Below are 18225 nucleotides of genomic sequence, written 5' to 3'. Positions count from 1 at the left end.
ATCAACCAACTCCTGCTCGCGATGGTGTCGATTACGGGGTTCTTCTAATTCCTCTGGGCATTGCTGTTCACGAGCATGCTGCTTCCGCATCTCGCTTGTTTCGCGTTGCCATACTGCGTAGGGTAATGATGGCCTCATAACTCTTCACGATTCTTGGATCCGCATTTATTGGTTTTGGGACGAACGTGCTTGTGGGATTCGCTTCCTCCAGAAGACGAATGAACGGCTGTAAGTTCACCAACGGTAGACTGGGAACGTTTGGCTGTCGTTCTATATTATACTGTGGCTGAACTTGACGGAAATCATCTTCCGTCCCCGGGCTTTCTCCAATGGAAATGCTATCAGTTGTACGAGGAACGGATTCAGCTTCCATGATTCCAGCTGGAGCCTGCTGGAGTTCGACGTCAGTAATTTTGCTCATGTCCACAGGTGTTGATGAACCCACAGGGTCTGCAGGTGGATTCGCAGATACCTGTTCAGGATCCTTTTGATTCAACGGAAGGATGAGCGAATCGAGCCTTTGTTGTTGGTCAAACCAAGCCTCTACCTTGTGTCGACTGCTTGCTTGACTTCGACTGCTACGGCTACTCCGCATACTGAATGCCTCCTCGTCTTGCTGGCGAAGCAATTCATGCTTCCGATCCAAGTACTCCTTTTCGCGTTCCAATTTTTCTCTCATCGCTTTTTCGACCAGCAACTTCTCGTTCTGCATCCTTTTATCTTCCAGTCGTTCCCGCAAATTTCTTTCTTCCTCTAACCGCTGAAGATCCCGAGCAATCTGCATTCTCTTCGAACTTGCACCACTCGATCGCCCGGTTCGCGTGCTAGCGGGTGGTGGTGGATCCAACGCTTTGCATTTCGCACAAACGAATTCACTAGACCGTGCCGTAACTGTATCCACTTTTGCACACGAGAAATGGTACCAATGCTTGCAATATCCGCATTGTACCATGTACAACTCCGCGCTATTGGGTCGTCTACACTCGGCACAATCATTATCATCGCCGTGCTCAATGTCAACCAACGAAGGTTCGAAGACTGTTGCAACTATCTCTGGAATGTTGAGTCGTGCACCGTCGTCACGGGTAGGTTGAGAACGACTGGTAGCCGCTCCTTCGGTGGCTCGAGTTTTCGATCGCGTCTGACGAACGAAAGATTTCTGCATGGTGATGGCTCAAATCTTTGAGATTGTTAAGACGTATTGGCCTTTCGGAGGTCTTTTCAGCAAAAACTCGTCAATGTTCCCGATGAGATTAGCTCAAAGCTATAAATTTATTAGTTAGAGATAGTCGAATGGCATATTTCATATTACTTACATTTGGTCTCTTACTAGGCAAACAAATTCAAATTTTTATATTTAATATATTGTAATTCAAGGCGCTATCTGTAAATATTTAGTTTTAATAAGGATATAGTAATAATATAGATTATAATTCACTTCTTAATAAATGATTCTGCTTCCACATCAATCAACAATGATAAGCTGTTTCTCAATTCTTATTTGATTTGACAGTTCCCCACTCATTCGCATGGATGGTTTCTATGCGTTCGAGGGGCGCTTCGATGGATGCAGTCGTCGCAACACCTGCAATCCCGTTGGTACAAGAAGGCGTGAAGGGAAGCGAGCTAAATGGGCGGATCAGGTGCGCAGCGAGCGTGGGGCAGAACCGAGGATGTAGGAATGCGGCCATGAATCGAGTGTTGTGGCGTGAAATTGTTGATTGAGTGTCATCTGTTTAGATGTCAACTAAATAAATTAATTCATTCTCTGAGTCCACACTTCAAATGCACTCAGTCACTACCAGCGCTACAACAGGAATATTTCCAAGGATTATTCCGGAGATTTTACATAAGATTTTTTTAGGAAGTACTGCAGATATTATTTTAGAACTTTCCCAAGGAAGACCTTGAAGAAAGGGGCAACAGTATAAGTATGATTTATTGATCTAATTATGTAATATGGAAAATGAGTTAAATAGAGTAAACTGGGGCAAAATCGGACAACGTTTCAAATCAGCGACATCTCACAGTTACGATTTTGGATCCGATTTTACCCATTGTGGCACCGGTTGTGAAGCCCGCCGTATCTAAACCGCATCGACATGCACCACCATTGCCATGTTTCTGTTCCGCTCGGCAACGTGCCTCGCCTGGTGCCGATTTCGCTGCGGCAGCCGGGTAAAGGTTCGGTCGCAAAACTGGCACGTGTACGGATACTCCTCGCCTCGCTGATGCAGTTGGTGATGCTTCTCCAGCAGTTTCCTCCTCCCGGCGGGGAATCCTTTCCCACAGATGGAACACCGCAATGGATAGTTCTGGCTGTGTGTCAGCTCGTGTCTGCTTTTGTCCGCCAGCTGCGCGAAGGTCCTCGGGCAGTGAGTACAGGCGTAGGGCTGCTCCTTGGTGTGCACCCGCAGGTGGTTCTGAAGGCTGTGCTTCCACTTGAAGCGACGGGAACATAAACTGCAGCTGAAGGGTTTCTCCGAGGAGTGGGACGATTTCATGTGGGCGCGAAGTCTGTAGGCGTTTGGAAGCAATTGGCCGCATTCTTCGCACTGAGCAGGTTCTGAGATTGTGGGAGATCGTGAGGGAACGATTTTTGGTAGCTCGTGACTCGCCAGGTGCTTGGTGAGGACCGATTTGGAGCGGAAGGATTTATCACATTCGGGACACTTGTGCATCAGGGTGTAGGGAACCAACCGATGCTGCTCCAGCTTAATTTGAGTGGGGAATCGTTTGAAACATACTTCGCATTCGAATGGAGCATTGCTTGGATCGGATTGACGACGATACAACTCGTGGTGCATCTGGGAGTGCTGTTTCAATGAGTCGGCAGAAGTGAACTCCGCCAAACATCCGCAGCATTTCCGGCTGTCCCCGGAGCTTTCAATTTCGGTACGCTTCCTGATGGCGCGACAGCCTCGGCTTCTGGTGGTCATTTGCTTCTTGTAACTGTAACCGAACTTCTGGTGGAAGTTCAAGGTCTGTTTCTTGTTGTACCGCTTGAAGCAGATTTCACATTCGAACGGCTTGGCCGGGTCGTGTTCCGTCCGGTTCCCGGCATGCTCTTGTGAATGGAGAACCATTTCCTCACTACTGAAGCACATAGTTTCGCACGAGCAGCACTGCATCTCTTCAGGGAAGCCAACCGAACTCAGGCGGTCTTTGAAGGCATTCAACCGATGCATGGAATCCAGATAGAGAATCCCGGAGAACATTTTGTAGCACACCCGGCACTCTATCAAGTTGTCCGGCACTGGGCCACAGATGCCGCGTTCCGATTTGTGGTAAAGCTGCGAGTGCCTCAGCAGTTCCTCGTGGGTCGTAAAACTCTGCACGCATCCACAGCATTGGGTGTAATTGGCTTCCTGGCTCTCGGCCACTTGCGCCATCGGGTCCACGATGATCAGGTCGTCCACACAGGATGGGGTACCGACTATTTCTACCGGCTGAGAAGTGTCATCTTCGCTGACATACTCCACGTAAGCCGAATCGTCTTCAATTATTTCCACCATTTCAACGGATTCCACCAAGTCCTCTTTCAAGCTTTCGACATTTGCCCGGAAGTGCTGGTCGGATTCTCTACACTTTTGCATAATCCGTTCCAGCTTTCCTAGGTCCGTGAAACACGTACTGCACACCGATTGGGGTAAACCGTCGTCCTCTTCAATCTGGAATAACAAATCCCATTATAGCGTTGACCAAAATCATTTTCCATTAGAATTACAAATGGTGCTTACCTGAACTTCCGCTATCCGGATAATGATGTTAACAAACCTGTGCTGAGGATTGAACAGCGAAAACAGAAATCGACCGGACTCGGCACATAATCTACATAGTTCGCTAAACTCTGCCATTTTTTATATTTTTGCAAAAATCTATTAAAAATTCCTTCATGCCATTAAAGAGCAACGTAAACACTCCGATGTTGACAGCTTCTGTTGATGTTCGCCTTATATACCACCCACTGGGAAGTACATAAAAGGAGTATACAAAACAAAAGCAGGTACCTGTTTGATTGCGGGTAGAAAAAAATACCGAAAATGCAACACCAGAGGGGCACGGTGTAATAGTTTTCGACCTTCTTGTCCGGCACCAGTAGGTGACGTTTTGGCAACTTGCCAAATTTTGCGGCCTCTAGCAAGGGATGCCAAATTGATCAAACTAAATTTAAATAAATATTTAAAAGTTTCTTTCTATAATAGAAATAATTATTTTGAGAAAAATATTGCGTATTTCTTTCAATACTCTTGGCTGAATCTTCTAATCGAATACATGGGGTGGTTCATTAATTACGTAAGACAATTTTGAGCAACTTTCAGACGGTGTATCGTCCCACCAAGACTTTTTGTAAACCTGGCCACAAACAACCATTTACAATATCTAAATAATTTCATATACAGTCGAAGCTCGTTATAACGACAATAGTAACAAATGCTCTCTACACGAAGCCACAAATCAACCCAAATTGGACTTCTTTTGTCGCAATTCGGCTCTTCCGTGCGATAACCCAAATTTGGGTAAACTGACATATACCTATCATTAGGTTGTTTTCATTTGACAACGGCAAAACAAACAACTTTAAGTGCAAATAAAAATCTACCCAGCGTTAGCTTTCGAAGTCTTCGTGATGGGTAAAAATAACTTAACGTTGGGTGAACTCGAAAGAACCCACATTTGGCATATTCCATTGAACTTCGACGATGGGTCGGTGCATCTCTCTCTGTTTTTGACAACATTGCTGTTGCGAGAGAGGCAAAACAACCGAACCGTGGGTAAAAACTGAATACAGTTTACCCAAATTTGAGTGAAAAGAACTTATTTTTTGGGTAATCTGATTTCTCCGTGTATAGCGACATTTTCCGGTCCCTTGAAAAATATTTTATATATTTATTTTATATATATAAAAGTATATATATACTATGAGCCTCTGTACGTGCCATAAATTCCTTTGTTCTTTTGACTTTTAATGTGCACCGTGTGTTGGTGCTGTCTCACTCTCTCTCACAGGAAACTTGAAAACAGGGCGCATAGTAAAAGTCAAACGTTTTATGGCATGGATAGGCTCATTGTTATAGTTGTTCTCTATAGCGACTTTTCTCTTTTACGACGGTCTCTTGCGATGTCGTTATTGTGAGATTCGGATTACGGATATTTCGGACTACAATACTTTTGTATTTTATCAGGTTTACGTTTACAACACGCGCACCGCACTTTATTGGCGTACTCGTTTTATACCAGGGGGGGGGGGGGGTATACGCAACGAGGTGCGCCTACCGTTCATGTTTTGTGGGTGTGTTCGTGTGGGTCAGAACGCTGCTAGACATCCCGCTGTTTGAGTGTTGAAAAGCATCAGCATTTGCTGCCTGGCATGGCCCGCGTTTTCGACCTGTGCTGTTTGGCCGGCCCGCGTGAGAAATGATGCTGTTTGGGACGGCCCGCGTGAGAGATGATTGTTAGGCGAGCTTTGTTTGTAGTTGACAGCCGTACACCCACCCTGTTTTATACCTAACGGCCTGCCATTTCCAGTACTCTTTTTTTACGGTTGTGCGCACAATAATTTTTGTTCCTCAAATCTCGATTTGCGCAAGAAAGAACAATCTGGCCACCCTGTATCACAGTCATCAAGCAACCGCTGATCGAAGGATAACGTCATTCGTTCTCGTCGCCATTTGCAACGCGACGGTCTGCGTGCAAAAGTTGATCCGGAAAAGTTTCTGCAAGTGTTTTTCGCGAGTGCCGTTCCATCAGATACGGGAGTTTTTCTTCCTGTAGGCCCATCTGTCCCGCGCCCCAGAGGTTCCATAGTGGCCAAAAGTGAAAAAAAGCTAAACCGCGAACCCGCCGTTCTGTGTCCGTGTGTTACTCAATTTTCCAGCGCTCCCCTCCACCGAAAATCAGCAGGAAGAAAATCACATTGGAAGATTTTCTCTTTTCTCGTCGAAAGTGTACAATCATGGCCAACTAAAAAGATGTCGTCTACACGCAAAGTGTCACTCGTCAGCAGCAGCTTAATTGCTCCGAACTGTGGAGGAAAAGTGCTCCGTCGTCCTAATCTTAGGTCCGAGCCGGAACTGGCCATCGATTGCCAGTCGGACTCCGCCTCCTACCTCTGCTCTTCTATTGTTTCCTCATTTGACCTAGTTTTAAGCAGCATCGTCAACAGCTCCGCCAATGGAGAAAAATCATCGCTTTGCGAATCAGTCCCTGTCCAAGGGGCAGATTTCTGATTCGAAGAAAAATCAAGGTGAGTTCTGGGAATTAAACATATAAACACGAATCTTGTCAATTGCGTAGTATTTTTTTCGCAAGCACCTGTCTGAAATAAGGTTATATTTTGCAAATTTTGGCAAACAGTCTTATCTGTAGATTGAATTGGGAAATTATTTTGCTTTAACGTTCGTAAGAACAACTTGTCTTTCTTTTCAAGTACTCCTCAATAAAGACAAATGCCAGTAATAATGAAGGTAGTATGCCGATTTTGATCTTGTACAAAGGTGAGAGCCTTAATGCCTCGTCTGAACACTATTTTGTAACAGATAGAATTCAGATTCAGAAGATTGAAGTTTACTTCGATCGAATATGTAAGCTCCAAAGCAATCTGTCCTTACGGCTCATTTATTGCGAGTTTATAAATTCACTGCATAGAATAACACACAATAATTATTGTCGAGTTCGACTTGTACTAATTTTTTGAGCACAGTTGCAGCATTATACATACAGTTAACTCTCTCTTACTCGATATCGAGTTAGTTAGTTAGTTAACCATAGTAAAAGTTGGTTTTCATGGCTAACTCGATGGTCCCTTGGATCGCAGTTGCATTGGTTTTGTGTTCTGTAACTCGATACCTCTCTAACTCGATGGTCCCTTCAATATCGTGTAAGGGAGAGATGACTGTATGTAATTTTAGATCCATTGCATAAGGCAAATAAAAACGTTTGAGAATGGTTATATCAATCTTTGTGCTTAACAATGGACAGTTCGGATTCCGACAGGGACATTCGACCGCTCACCAACTTTTACGTGTAACAAATATGATTCGTTCCAACAAATCTGAAGGCTATTCTACTGGTCTTGCTCTTCTAGACATAGAAAAAGCATTCGACAGTGTTTGTCATGAAGGCTTTATTGTAAAATTGAAAATCTCTAATTTTCCAACATACAGTCAACTCTCCCTAACTCGATATTGAAGGGACCATCGAGTTAGGGAGGTATCGAGTTACAAAACACAAAACCAGTGCAACTGCGATCCAAGGGACCATCGAGTTAGCCATGAAAACCAACTTTTACTACGGTTCTCTAACTCGATATCGAGATACGGAATATCGAGTAAGCGAGAGTTATCTGTACATTGTTGTAATAATCCAATGTTATCTATCGAATCGTACACTTCAAGCTAATCATCAGAACTCCAAAACTGAAATACTTCCTGTAAGAGCTGGTGTTCCTCAAGGCAGCATTTTGAGACCAATATTATACAATATTTTCACATCTGACTTACCTGAGTTATCTCAGAGATGCCAAAAATCTTTGTTTGCGGATGACACAGGCCTCTTTGCCAAAAGACGAAGCCTGCGTGTCATCTGTAGTAGATTGCAAAAAAAAAGTTTGGATAGTTTTTCTTCATACTTGCAAAAATGGAAGATTTCTCCTGTTGCTTCCAAAACTCAACTAATAATATTCCTACATAAACCAACCTTCAAATAGACATGTTGTTACGTTGAGAGGTGTTCCAATAAATTGGTCAGATGAAGTTAAGTACTTAGAGCTCATGCTAGATAAAAATTTGCTTTCAAAAATCACATTGAGAGCATTCAAGCCAAATGTAACAAATATATAAAATGTATGTATTCACTTATTAACAGAAAATCAAAACTTTGTTTTGAGAATATGCTTTAGACCTTTAAACAAAGGCCAGCCATGTTGTATGCTGTACCAATATGGACCAGCTGTTGTAATACCAGGAAGAAACCTCTGCAATGGATTCCAAATTAAATGAAAATAATTCTGAAGCTCCCTCCCTGGTATAGTACTAATGAGTTACATACAACAATTACATCGAATACAATTGTTAGCAAGCCATAATTTATTATCAACTAGTGGTCCCGGCAAACTTCGTCTTGCCATCAAGTAGGCTGTTGAAAAACTCCATGTGACGTCCCATACAAAATAACAGTTATATTCACTCTCATTTTTTCGACTTTCTCGGTGTACATTTAGAGTTTTTTTTTAACATAAAAACACGTCGGAACACTTCAAGAATCTAACTGTGAAAGAATCAGGTAAATCCATTGACTCGTTCCCAAGTTATTTCGTGACATACAAACACTATTCCATTTTTATTTATATAGATTTTTCATAGCAAACCTTGTATCCTAGGAGATTAAATGAAACATTCTAATTTTCGCCTTAATCCAGTGTAGACGTATAAAACAGTTTTTGGCGACGAGGACTACGGAATTTTCATAATGAATCCAGAATCTCAAAAATCGCTATTGGACATTTTACAAAACCAACAAAAAATTCTCGATCAACTTATGCAGAACCAGTATTCTGCGGATCAAGATCATGCAAGTTCATCAAGCCAACAAGCAGTCGTTTCAACGCAGAGGAATCATAACCAGGAATTTCTAATCGAGTTTCTGTCCAGCGGTATTACGGAGTTCACGTACGATCCAGAGAACGGCGTAACATTTGCAGCGTGGTTCTCAAGATACGAGGATTTATTCATTGAAGACGCGAAGAATTTGGTAGATGCAGCGAAAGTTAAACTCTTGCTTCGGAATATTAGCACGGTGGCTCATCAAAAGTACCATCAGTGCTCCAGCATGAGCAGATACATGCCCCTATTTCCGCTCACTAGTGTAAAAATTGATTTTTCATGTCAAAAACCAACATTTTTCACACGGATATATTCTAGCAATATTAACAACTTCCAAATGAAGTCGTCTGACGTTATATTCATTTGATAAAATAATTCTTTATATTGAAAACACAAGACCTCGTGAGCGGTTATTGAGTCATTAGGTATTTTTGTTTGTTCCAATAACCGCTCACGATTAAACAAAAAAAAAAAAAAAAAAACAAAATTTTAAAGCAATGTCGATTTTAGCATACAGCCTTCTTCATTGCAGTAGTAGCTATGGTTTGACCATAAAAAATATCAAGAAAAATAACGAAATTCGAAATAATGATTTTTTTAGTAAGTTCGTCATGAAATCTGTTAGCTGTGAGCGGAAATAGGAGCACTTAGATGCAGTAACAAATGGAATTAAATATTTTTTATGAAGGTTTTCCAAATTATTTTTATTTTGCCGCTGATTACCTATACTTGGAGCTACATTGTGACATAAAAATAGTATTGACCGACACAATAGTTATTTTGTAATAAACATTTGAACACATAACCTCCCTTAAATGAGCGGAATCTGGTGCACTGATGGTATATCAGCTATATTTCTCCAAAATAAACCTAAGAATCAAAGCTTTGAACAGACGGTTTCTACACTGAAGATCATTTTTGAAAGGCAGATATCGTTATTCAACGCTAGATATCAGTGCTTGCAGTTGTCGAAGAGTTTCGAAGTTGCATTGGATCAATTTAAATGCCTTAGGGCCGATTTCTTCACCTTCGCTTAAGCCGTAAACCATACACGCAGCAAACTGGACCATCGAAATTCATACATTTTGCCTTATGAAAGATGGAACGATTATCGCAATACGAACGCTTTATGTATCGTTTTAGCATCACTCCACACCAAGGCGTCGATAGGCGCGGGGTGTACGCACGAGCCTATCGATCGCAAGGTCCTTGGTTCGATTCCAGGTTGCCGCGAAAACTATTTTTGTTTTCAAATTTTGGTTTCATAAGGCAAATTTATGAATTCCAACCCGATTCCTTGTGGCGAATTTTCATAAGGGGTTCCTATGATTATCGATAGTCCATTTGCCTGAGTCTACGATTAAACCAGGTTTACGGCCTAAGCGGTGGTCAAGAAACCGCTTATTATGTACGTATGTGGCCTCAACGCGGGTAGATCACCTTTTCGAGGTGCGTTACGGGGTAAGATCTACCATATTGTACTCTTGTTGTATCTGTTCTTGTGAATACTTAAAAGTTACGGTTGGAAGAGTATAAGAGAGTAACAAGCCACTAAGACCCACCTATTTGTCCTAGATAATGAGGAGGTCGAAGTGAAAAAATGGCTCAATCAGCATCTGAGGTTGGTTTCAACTCATGAGACAATTTCTTTCCGAGTTCAAGAGTTTATCTTTCGATATCTAGGAGGAAAACGATTCCGAATCAGTGGAGTAGCAGACCTCTTAACTTCTAAAAAAAGCTTTTTTTTCAAGGAATCTAAATGTTTCATGGGATGAAACCTGTTCACAGTTTCAAAAAACGACTTTGAACCTTATAAGTAGAAGCAATAATTTGATACGCTAGAGTACCGATGCATGGTCAAAATCAGTATCAATTTCAGTATCAGGTTAGTGGCCGAACCTGATTAAGGGGCGCACTTTTGAGAGTTTAATGGTGACAAACTGTTTTCTCCAAAAGGTATAAATGGCGGTATCTTTTTCTAAACAGACTCTATGCAAAATGGTAAAGAATGATATTTGTATTAAAAAACGACTACTTCATTATTTCTCAATAATAATGAAGTAGAACGACATGCACTAAACAAAGGACACGGGTATACCACAAAAGATCAAAGAAAACTGGTCGCAGTGGTTCATCCCGAACAGAAACAAAAAAAAAATGTGGCCTCGAATTTCACCGCGATGTAGATAAACGCACTACGCTATTATCCACACTCAGGCAAAAGTACTACGAATATCCATTGTTTCCCCTTGTTCTTGCAACATATTACCATTTATGACTTTTAATACGGCAAGATTTTAAATTAAAATCTTCTTTGGGACGTTACCTTAGGAAGAAGAAGAAGAAGACAATAAGAAAACCAGAATAAATACAACTGTGGTATATTTACCAAAGTTGTAGAATATAATAGCACCAAAAACTTTGCAGAACATAGTAGGCTGCTAAAATTTGTAAATCAATGACTTATGAGTGAAAAAAAGATTTTCTTCATTTTTTTCATATAAAAATTCAATTATCTCAGAAAGTATAAGAGATAGAGAAAAAGTTTGTTCTACAAAGTTTTTTGTATTAAAATATGCTACAACTTTGCTGAATATACCTACTTGCTATCTATTAACATAAAAAGTTGGCGTATAGGACACTATTGCGATTAGTGCAGAAAAAAAATCCCTTTCGTACGAATTGTAGTACAACTAATTTCAAGACACTTCTGAGAAGCAACCTATACTCTAAAACCACAAAATGACGTCGAAAAGTTCATGTCCGCATAAATTTGCTATCTGGACCACTGTGCAATGTGGTGTCTTGCTTATTTCATAGAACAGCCTTATGAATATTGATATGATATATTAAGAATTTCTTCTTTCAGTAGTATAAACTACATTGCTTTTTATAACACTAATTATTATTTCTTTATTTATTTTGTATACCTCGTGGACTATACATTCCATTCTGAATATCTACAGAATTTACAATGCGTTAATTTACTTAATAGTAGGTTATTGATTACCTAACGTGCAGAAATCGAATTTCCACCTACTTTGTCATGTTGCTGCTCGAATAATAATGCAGTATTATGCAGTAAAGTACTATATGGTACTACCGTGAACGTACCATATTTGACGCGGGTCCAAACTTGACGCATTTTCTAATTAATTTTATCATAAAAAAAATCTGGTTCAAACTAGCTCTCGAAAATTTATTGCTTATTCTCCATTTACATGTTATTGAAGGATTCCAATTGAAAAAAGTTTATTTTTGATTAATAATAGGCAAAAAATAAAATTATTTGAAAATGCATCCCAATGAGCTACAGAACAGGTGGCGCAGGTGGAAATCGTTGACAGGTGCTGTTGTGAAAATGACACTACACGTTAATGCTTACAGTGAGTTGTTCGCCCTTTGAAGGAAGCCTCACACTAGACGATAACGGACTATGCAAGCCCAGTGGCAGAGTCGAGTAACATTCCTCACGAAACATTTTTTGGCATGAAGCGGGAATCGAACCCACATGTTGTAGAAAAATATGAAGCTAATGCAGTCCCATATTGAAAAATAAAGGCATCACACTCTCTATATGAACTTTTAACCCAAATAGCAACTGCAAAACGTTAATTTTATTCAACTTTTTATTTTTTGCTGAATATTAGAAGCAAAATAAGTAATCTGTGTAGTTACGTGTACTATAAAATAATAAACAATTGTATGAGAAAGCAAACTTTAAACTTTACGCGATATTTTTTCAATGCCTTCTTTTTCCATATGGGACAGTTATGCCTTAATGGGTAATGGGCACATAGAACTCTAAAGATTGAATCCTCACAAATTCATAAACTGAACCGGAATTTGATTTGCGATCAAAAACGTTTTAACAAATATTCAAAGGAATATTCTCGCATAATTAAGATAAAAAAACCAATGCCAACCAAGAATGTAGCTTATTGTTTCTGAGCATTGTTTCACCACAGTGTTGTTTAATAACGTGTTAATCTATTCATCTGTTCAAAAACAACAAGCTACACACATGGTTTATAATAGTTTCAGGGCGTCATCAAAAACTATACAATAATTATTCATGCAGATGGAATACTCTATTTCGGACTAGGCAAACCTCGATTAATATAATATATTATTATTTTGATTATTTTTATGTCTACTGTGTAGAAATAGTCCAACGATAACTACAATAATCAAAAATCATCTAGTTCGAATCAAATTGCATGGTACTCATCACAAATTTTTGTTTTACTTTTAATTTGTTTCAAATATCTCATATCTACTCGTACTTGCAAGCAAATAGTGACGTCACCACTTTTTTGGTTACCAATACATATGCAAATCATGGGCTGCTCCACCTGTACTGTAGCTCATTGAGGCTAGCTGCCTGCGAAGAGGATCAGTTTGTCTCAGTCACCATCTGATACTGACGGAGGATGGATGTGCTCCCCAAAGCACGGTCCTCCGTGAGGCGTCTTCTGGTGGCTGGACGGGTTTTTTGTGGAGGGGCTGGGAATCGAACCCATGACCTTCCGCTTATGAAGCGATAGCGTAACCTCAAGGCTACAGACCCCCCTTAAAAAAAGTGAATCTTGTAGGAGACTGTTATAGAAGCCTAAAGTAACTTTACTCTTAAATATTCACTATAAAAATGACTATGGAAAGTAAGACGCTGAGATCGATCATTGAGATTCACTTGCTAGGTTCGAGAAATTGTTGAACAGACAAAGAAAGTGACTTTTTTCTTTAAGGATATATGAACGTAATGGAGCAATAAATACCCTGGGCTTGGGATTATATTTTCCAGGGAGCGATGAGTTTTGATAATTGATCGCTGTTGTTAGTAGCTTTGATTAGATGTTGGGTGAATTTCAAAGCAATGGCAACCTTTTTATTACAAAATTTAGATTTTGTCTTCTGACCTAAAGATTCTGGTTAAACTACTGCATAGTACGGCTATCACTCATCAAAATTACTTTCACTTCGGGAAAATATAATTTCAAACTGGCGAGAAGATTGCAAACTGAGGGTGGGTTAAGAGCACAGTGTCAGACCCTTGAATGTGCAATGTGGGGTAGTAATTGGGAATGTCATTGACGGTTTATAATCTTCTACGAGGTTTTCGAAAACCAACAGGGCGCGTGTACCGGGTTGCGGATAGGAGCAAAGGGAGATCAATAGCATCTACTTAAAATAATAGAGCAAAAAGCCGTTCCATGATTAGGTAATGTTTAGCGATCTTCTATGGTGTTCTAGTACTATAAAATTCTTCACTCACTGGGAATTCTGGCCTTGATAATATCAATAGTGATAAAAACATAAAATAATACCTAATACTCAATAAGTACAATGTAGCTTCAATGTAGTAATAAATGAAATAAAATCAATTTTCTATACTTGACAAGGTTTTGAAGACAATCAATGAGTGAAAGAACTACCTATTAGAAAAGCCACATCAGCTAAGGCTATACATATACAAATGTTGGTCATAGGGTCATGGCGAGCATTCGGTATGTATGTCTATGACTGATTCTGATCTAATAAGGGCACTAGAAAACTACGCGGACAATTTCGAAACAAATTATTTTTATACATCGGTCTTATGATCCGAAAGGCTCAGCTATGCTGTAATGTCATTTTTTAAGCTATTCATTAGTGCTGATTAATTGTTTATTATTCTAACAAAACTACATAATTATTCATTACTAATCACTGTTCCTATATTCTCTCTTTCTCCCCTTCTTATCTGTTGCATGATTATGATCATTACTAATATAATGCATGAGCATGCACAATAAGCATAATTTCAGAATTGTAAGCAGTCAATGGATAACTGGATAGAATAGCTTCGAAAAGGATGCTCAAAACAGAATAATTCTGGTCAGGGAAGTATGAACATCATGAGTAAGTAACACATTTCATTTTAATAATATCAACTATGTTTATATAAATCAGCACCGCCAATCAGTGAACTGAATTATAATTTTATATCTGTACATGATAAAAACAGATAAAGTTTGTAAAGTTGTCACCATCGATTGAATTGCGTTCTTTATAGTAATGTTCAATCATTATCAAAAGCTCCTAAGGTGATTATAAAACGAAGCCAAACTTTGAATTTTCAAGTGCACAAGACGAGAGTATCTGACAACAGATCGCGTTGAAACCCAATCAACATGCTTGCTTGCTGGTGGTGACCAATGGGATAGATTTATAACGCGAAGCGCTGTTTGGTTCTCAAGTCTTGTGCTCTTGAAAATTTGAGGTGTGGCTTCGTTCTATAATCACCCTAAAGCGTCGCATCGTGCCATCAGCAGTTCTTAGCATCACTCTCATATTGTTATTACTTTGTTGTTTATTAAATTTATATAAAGCGATCAGCTCATTCTTTCTTACTTGTACAATTGTTTGAAATTTTAATAAATCTAACCAAACTTCAAAACTTAAATTAAATTCCTCTCAGCACATTTACATTTTGCAGCATTAATCGCATTACTGTGTCAAGTCTTCTCCAATCTCATATACCCTACCTCAACCCTTCCTATTGTTCGCACCCTTCGGATGCGGGTAAAAACGATCTCACAGTATGTCGGCTCGCAACAAACTCAACTAGAAATATATTTACAACATTTACGTTAAACCTTATTACAAACAATTAAATACAAACGACTTACAATCTAGTTTTTTCCCTTCGGCCACAATTGCTCCTCTTACTCTACCTCCGGGTGTGCAGGGTAATCCTATTTACAATAATCAACATTAGCACATACGACACACATTGAACAAACGTAATCTTACGGTAAACAACGGTGACGAATAACTAACGTCACTACTTGGCTACAGCTCGACGATATTCTATGTTAAACGATCACAATAGAACAAACAAATTACAGGAAACTTCACTGGCAAACACTAATTCTTGATGGAGAAAACACCATCTTCCACCGCAGTTGCCTTTCTAATTGATCACCGATCAGCTGCGATGGCTGTTTTCTCCCTCCTTTTGCACTCTCCGTTAATCAACATTTATGCTGCACAACAACAACAAAACAGAACACGTTCACGGTTGTGCTCTTTCGCAACAGTGGGCCGCGGCGTTGCAATTGTGAACAGTGGGCCGCAACATCCCCCCACCCGTAAACCCTGTGGCTGCTTCTCGGGTGCGGAACAGGGATTACTCCTCCGAGTCGATCTCCAGAACGGCAAGCTTTGCTACCGGCCTAGTTTTCACACCTCTGCTCGTCTGCACGTTCGCCGAACGAATCCGCCCGTCCTTTCCGGTGAACACTTCCTTCACAATGCCTCGCTCCCAACTACTTCGCTTGTCACCTTCAGCAACAAACACCAAGTCTCCGACCGCCACTTGTCGTCGGTCGACGAACCATTTCGTCCTCTTGTTCAGCGTCGGCAAGTACTCCTTTTGCCAACGGTCCCAGAAACCATCCGTCAGAAACTGTGCTCGATTGTAACTGCTCCGCAATGTATCGGCCAAATCTACGGGATCTCTTGACGGCAGACACTCCAAAGTCGAACAGCCACGCAGAAAGTGGTTCGGAGTTAGCGCTTCCTGGTCCTCTTTCACGTTGGTGGACACGTACGTCAATGGGCGCGAGTTCACCAGGTATTCTGCTTCTACCAACACCGTCTGCAGGATTTCATCCGTCAGCTTCCGTCCGTCGGTGAACGCCTTCAACGCCTCTTTCACCGAGCGCACCATTCTCTCCCACGCACCACCCATATGTGGTGCTGACGGTGGGTTAAACGTCCAACGGGTCTTCGAACTGGTGAAGGTATCTGCACATCCCGCGTTTATCTCTCGAACTAGGTCTCGGTTTGCACCCACGAAGTTAGTGCCGTTATCCGAAAAAATCTCGGTTGGACTGCCACGTCGCTTCACGAACCTCCTGATCGCCATTTTGCACGACTCCGTCGTCAGGCTATACGCCACCTCCAGATGCACTGCCCGCACTGTCATGCAAGTGAAGAGTGCCACCCATCTTTTCTCCTTCCTTCGTCCAATGGAGACATCTAGTGGGCCGAAGTAGTCGATACCGACGTAGGAGAACGGATCTACCTTCGCCGCTAAACGCTGTCCTGGTAATGGTGCCATTCTCGGCACAGTTGGCTTCGCCTTCTGAATCTTGCACCACATGCATCCACGTATCACCTTGTCGACCTGCACTCTTAACGTCGGGATGTAAAACCGCTGCCGGATTTCATTCACCACGGTTTCTCTGCTGCTATGGCCAAACTGCCGGTGGTAATGCTCCAACAGTCTCTTCGTCACTACGTGGTCCTTCGACAAAACGATCGGGAATCTTGCATCGAACGCTGCATACTCCGCTGCTCCGGTTCGACCTTCCATCCGAACGACTCCGTCTTCATCCAGAAACGGTGCCAGGCGAAACAACGAACTTGACCGTTCGAGAGGTATCGCTTCCGATAACGGCAACTCTTTGTTCTTCAGCATTGTCCTCACTTCATCGGCGAACTCGTCTGCTTGCACCGCCTTCCACAAGAGGACCTCCGCCGCATGGTATTCTTCCTGCCGCAACGGTACTTCATCGCTCGAGATACCTCCACCATCGGCTTTCCGCAATGCTTCAATCGGCTTCTTCTGAATACGACGACGACAGTTGGATACGAAGCGGAACATCGTTGCTATCGTCCGGACCATCACCGACCATCTTGAGATGTGTTGCATCCTCTCCATCAAACCTTCGGGCAACGCAATGTAATGGAACAGCACACTTGCTCGAAGTTCCTCGGCGACCTCTACTCTCGGACGGTTCTGTTTCGGCCAATTTTCCTCTCCTTGATACAGGAATTCCGGTCCTTTGTACCATCGGTTGCTCGACTTTATTTCCGTTTCCTTTCCCCACTTCGTCAGATCGTCCGCTGGATTGCTCTTCGAGTTGACCCAACGCCAATCTTCTGGATTCGTGGTGCTGATGATCTCTCCGATTCGATAAGCGACGAACGGTCTGTATCTTCGTTGATCGGACTTCACCCATGACACCACTGTATCTGAATCACACCACAGGAACCTCTTCAACACGGGAAAGGAATGATTTTCGCAAATCGACTTCATCATCCGAGCACCAAGAATAGCGGCCTCCAACTCCAACCTCGGGATAGACAAGTACTGAAGTGGAGCCACCTTCGCCTTCGCCTCGATGAATGCGCACTGAACGACTCCGCCGTTCTCGAACCTGAAGTAGGCAACGCACCCATAGGCCTTTTCTCCGGCGTCGGTAAACACGTGTAGCTGCACTGTCTGGTACGCCTCCGACTCTAGTCCACCGAGATAACATCGTGGAACTCGAATTTCGTCAATCAGGTGGAACAGGCTTGTCCACTTCTTCCATCTCTCATAATGCTCTTCGGTGAGCTTATCGTCCCAGCCGATGCAGCTACGCCACACGTCCTGCATGATGATCCTTCCCTGTATCAACAGGGGAGCGAGAAATTGTTTCGGGTCAAACATGCTTGCAATACACCTCAATGCAATCCTTTTCGTAGGCCAGGCGTTTTCTCGGATGTAGGCCTGAAGGTCTTGTCGAATCTCCGTTGAAAACACGAAATTATCTCCTTCCGGGTCCCACAATACTCCGAGAACTCTCTC

General features: G+C 41.7%; 2 protein-coding genes across 2 annotated transcripts in view; one reads left to right on the top strand and one right to left on the bottom strand.

Moving 5' to 3' along the window:
* Positions 1 to 1879: 1879 nt before the first annotated feature.
* On the bottom strand, positions 1880 to 4010 carry LOC5571139 (zinc finger protein 23). Its single transcript, XM_001653401.2, has 2 exons — positions 3741 to 4010; positions 1880 to 3671 (listed from the first exon to the last, which is right to left on the bottom strand). The coding sequence occupies exons 1-2, from the start codon at positions 3855 to 3857 to the stop codon at positions 2088 to 2090; spliced, it is 1701 nt and encodes a 566-aa protein (XP_001653451.2). The 5' UTR covers positions 3858 to 4010; the 3' UTR covers positions 1880 to 2087.
* A 1634-nt stretch (positions 4011 to 5644) lies between these two features.
* The window catches only part of LOC5571140 (RING finger protein 10), a 34636-nt gene continuing 22055 nt past the window's right edge, over positions 5645 to 18225 (top strand). Inside the window, exon 1 of the mRNA XM_001653400.2 lies at positions 5645 to 6247. Coding sequence (XP_001653450.2) covers positions 6175 to 6247 — 73 coding nt within the window. The 5' untranslated portion in view covers positions 5645 to 6174. The remainder of the gene's footprint in view (positions 6248 to 18225) is intronic.

Source organism: Aedes aegypti, chromosome 2 (genome assembly GCF_002204515.2).
Source record: "Aedes aegypti strain LVP_AGWG chromosome 2, AaegL5.0 Primary Assembly, whole genome shotgun sequence".
Taxonomy (NCBI): domain Eukaryota; kingdom Metazoa; phylum Arthropoda; class Insecta; order Diptera; family Culicidae; genus Aedes; species Aedes aegypti.
Note: the sequence above shows the minus strand (reverse complement) of the source record. Positions and strands in the feature narration are given on the sequence as shown.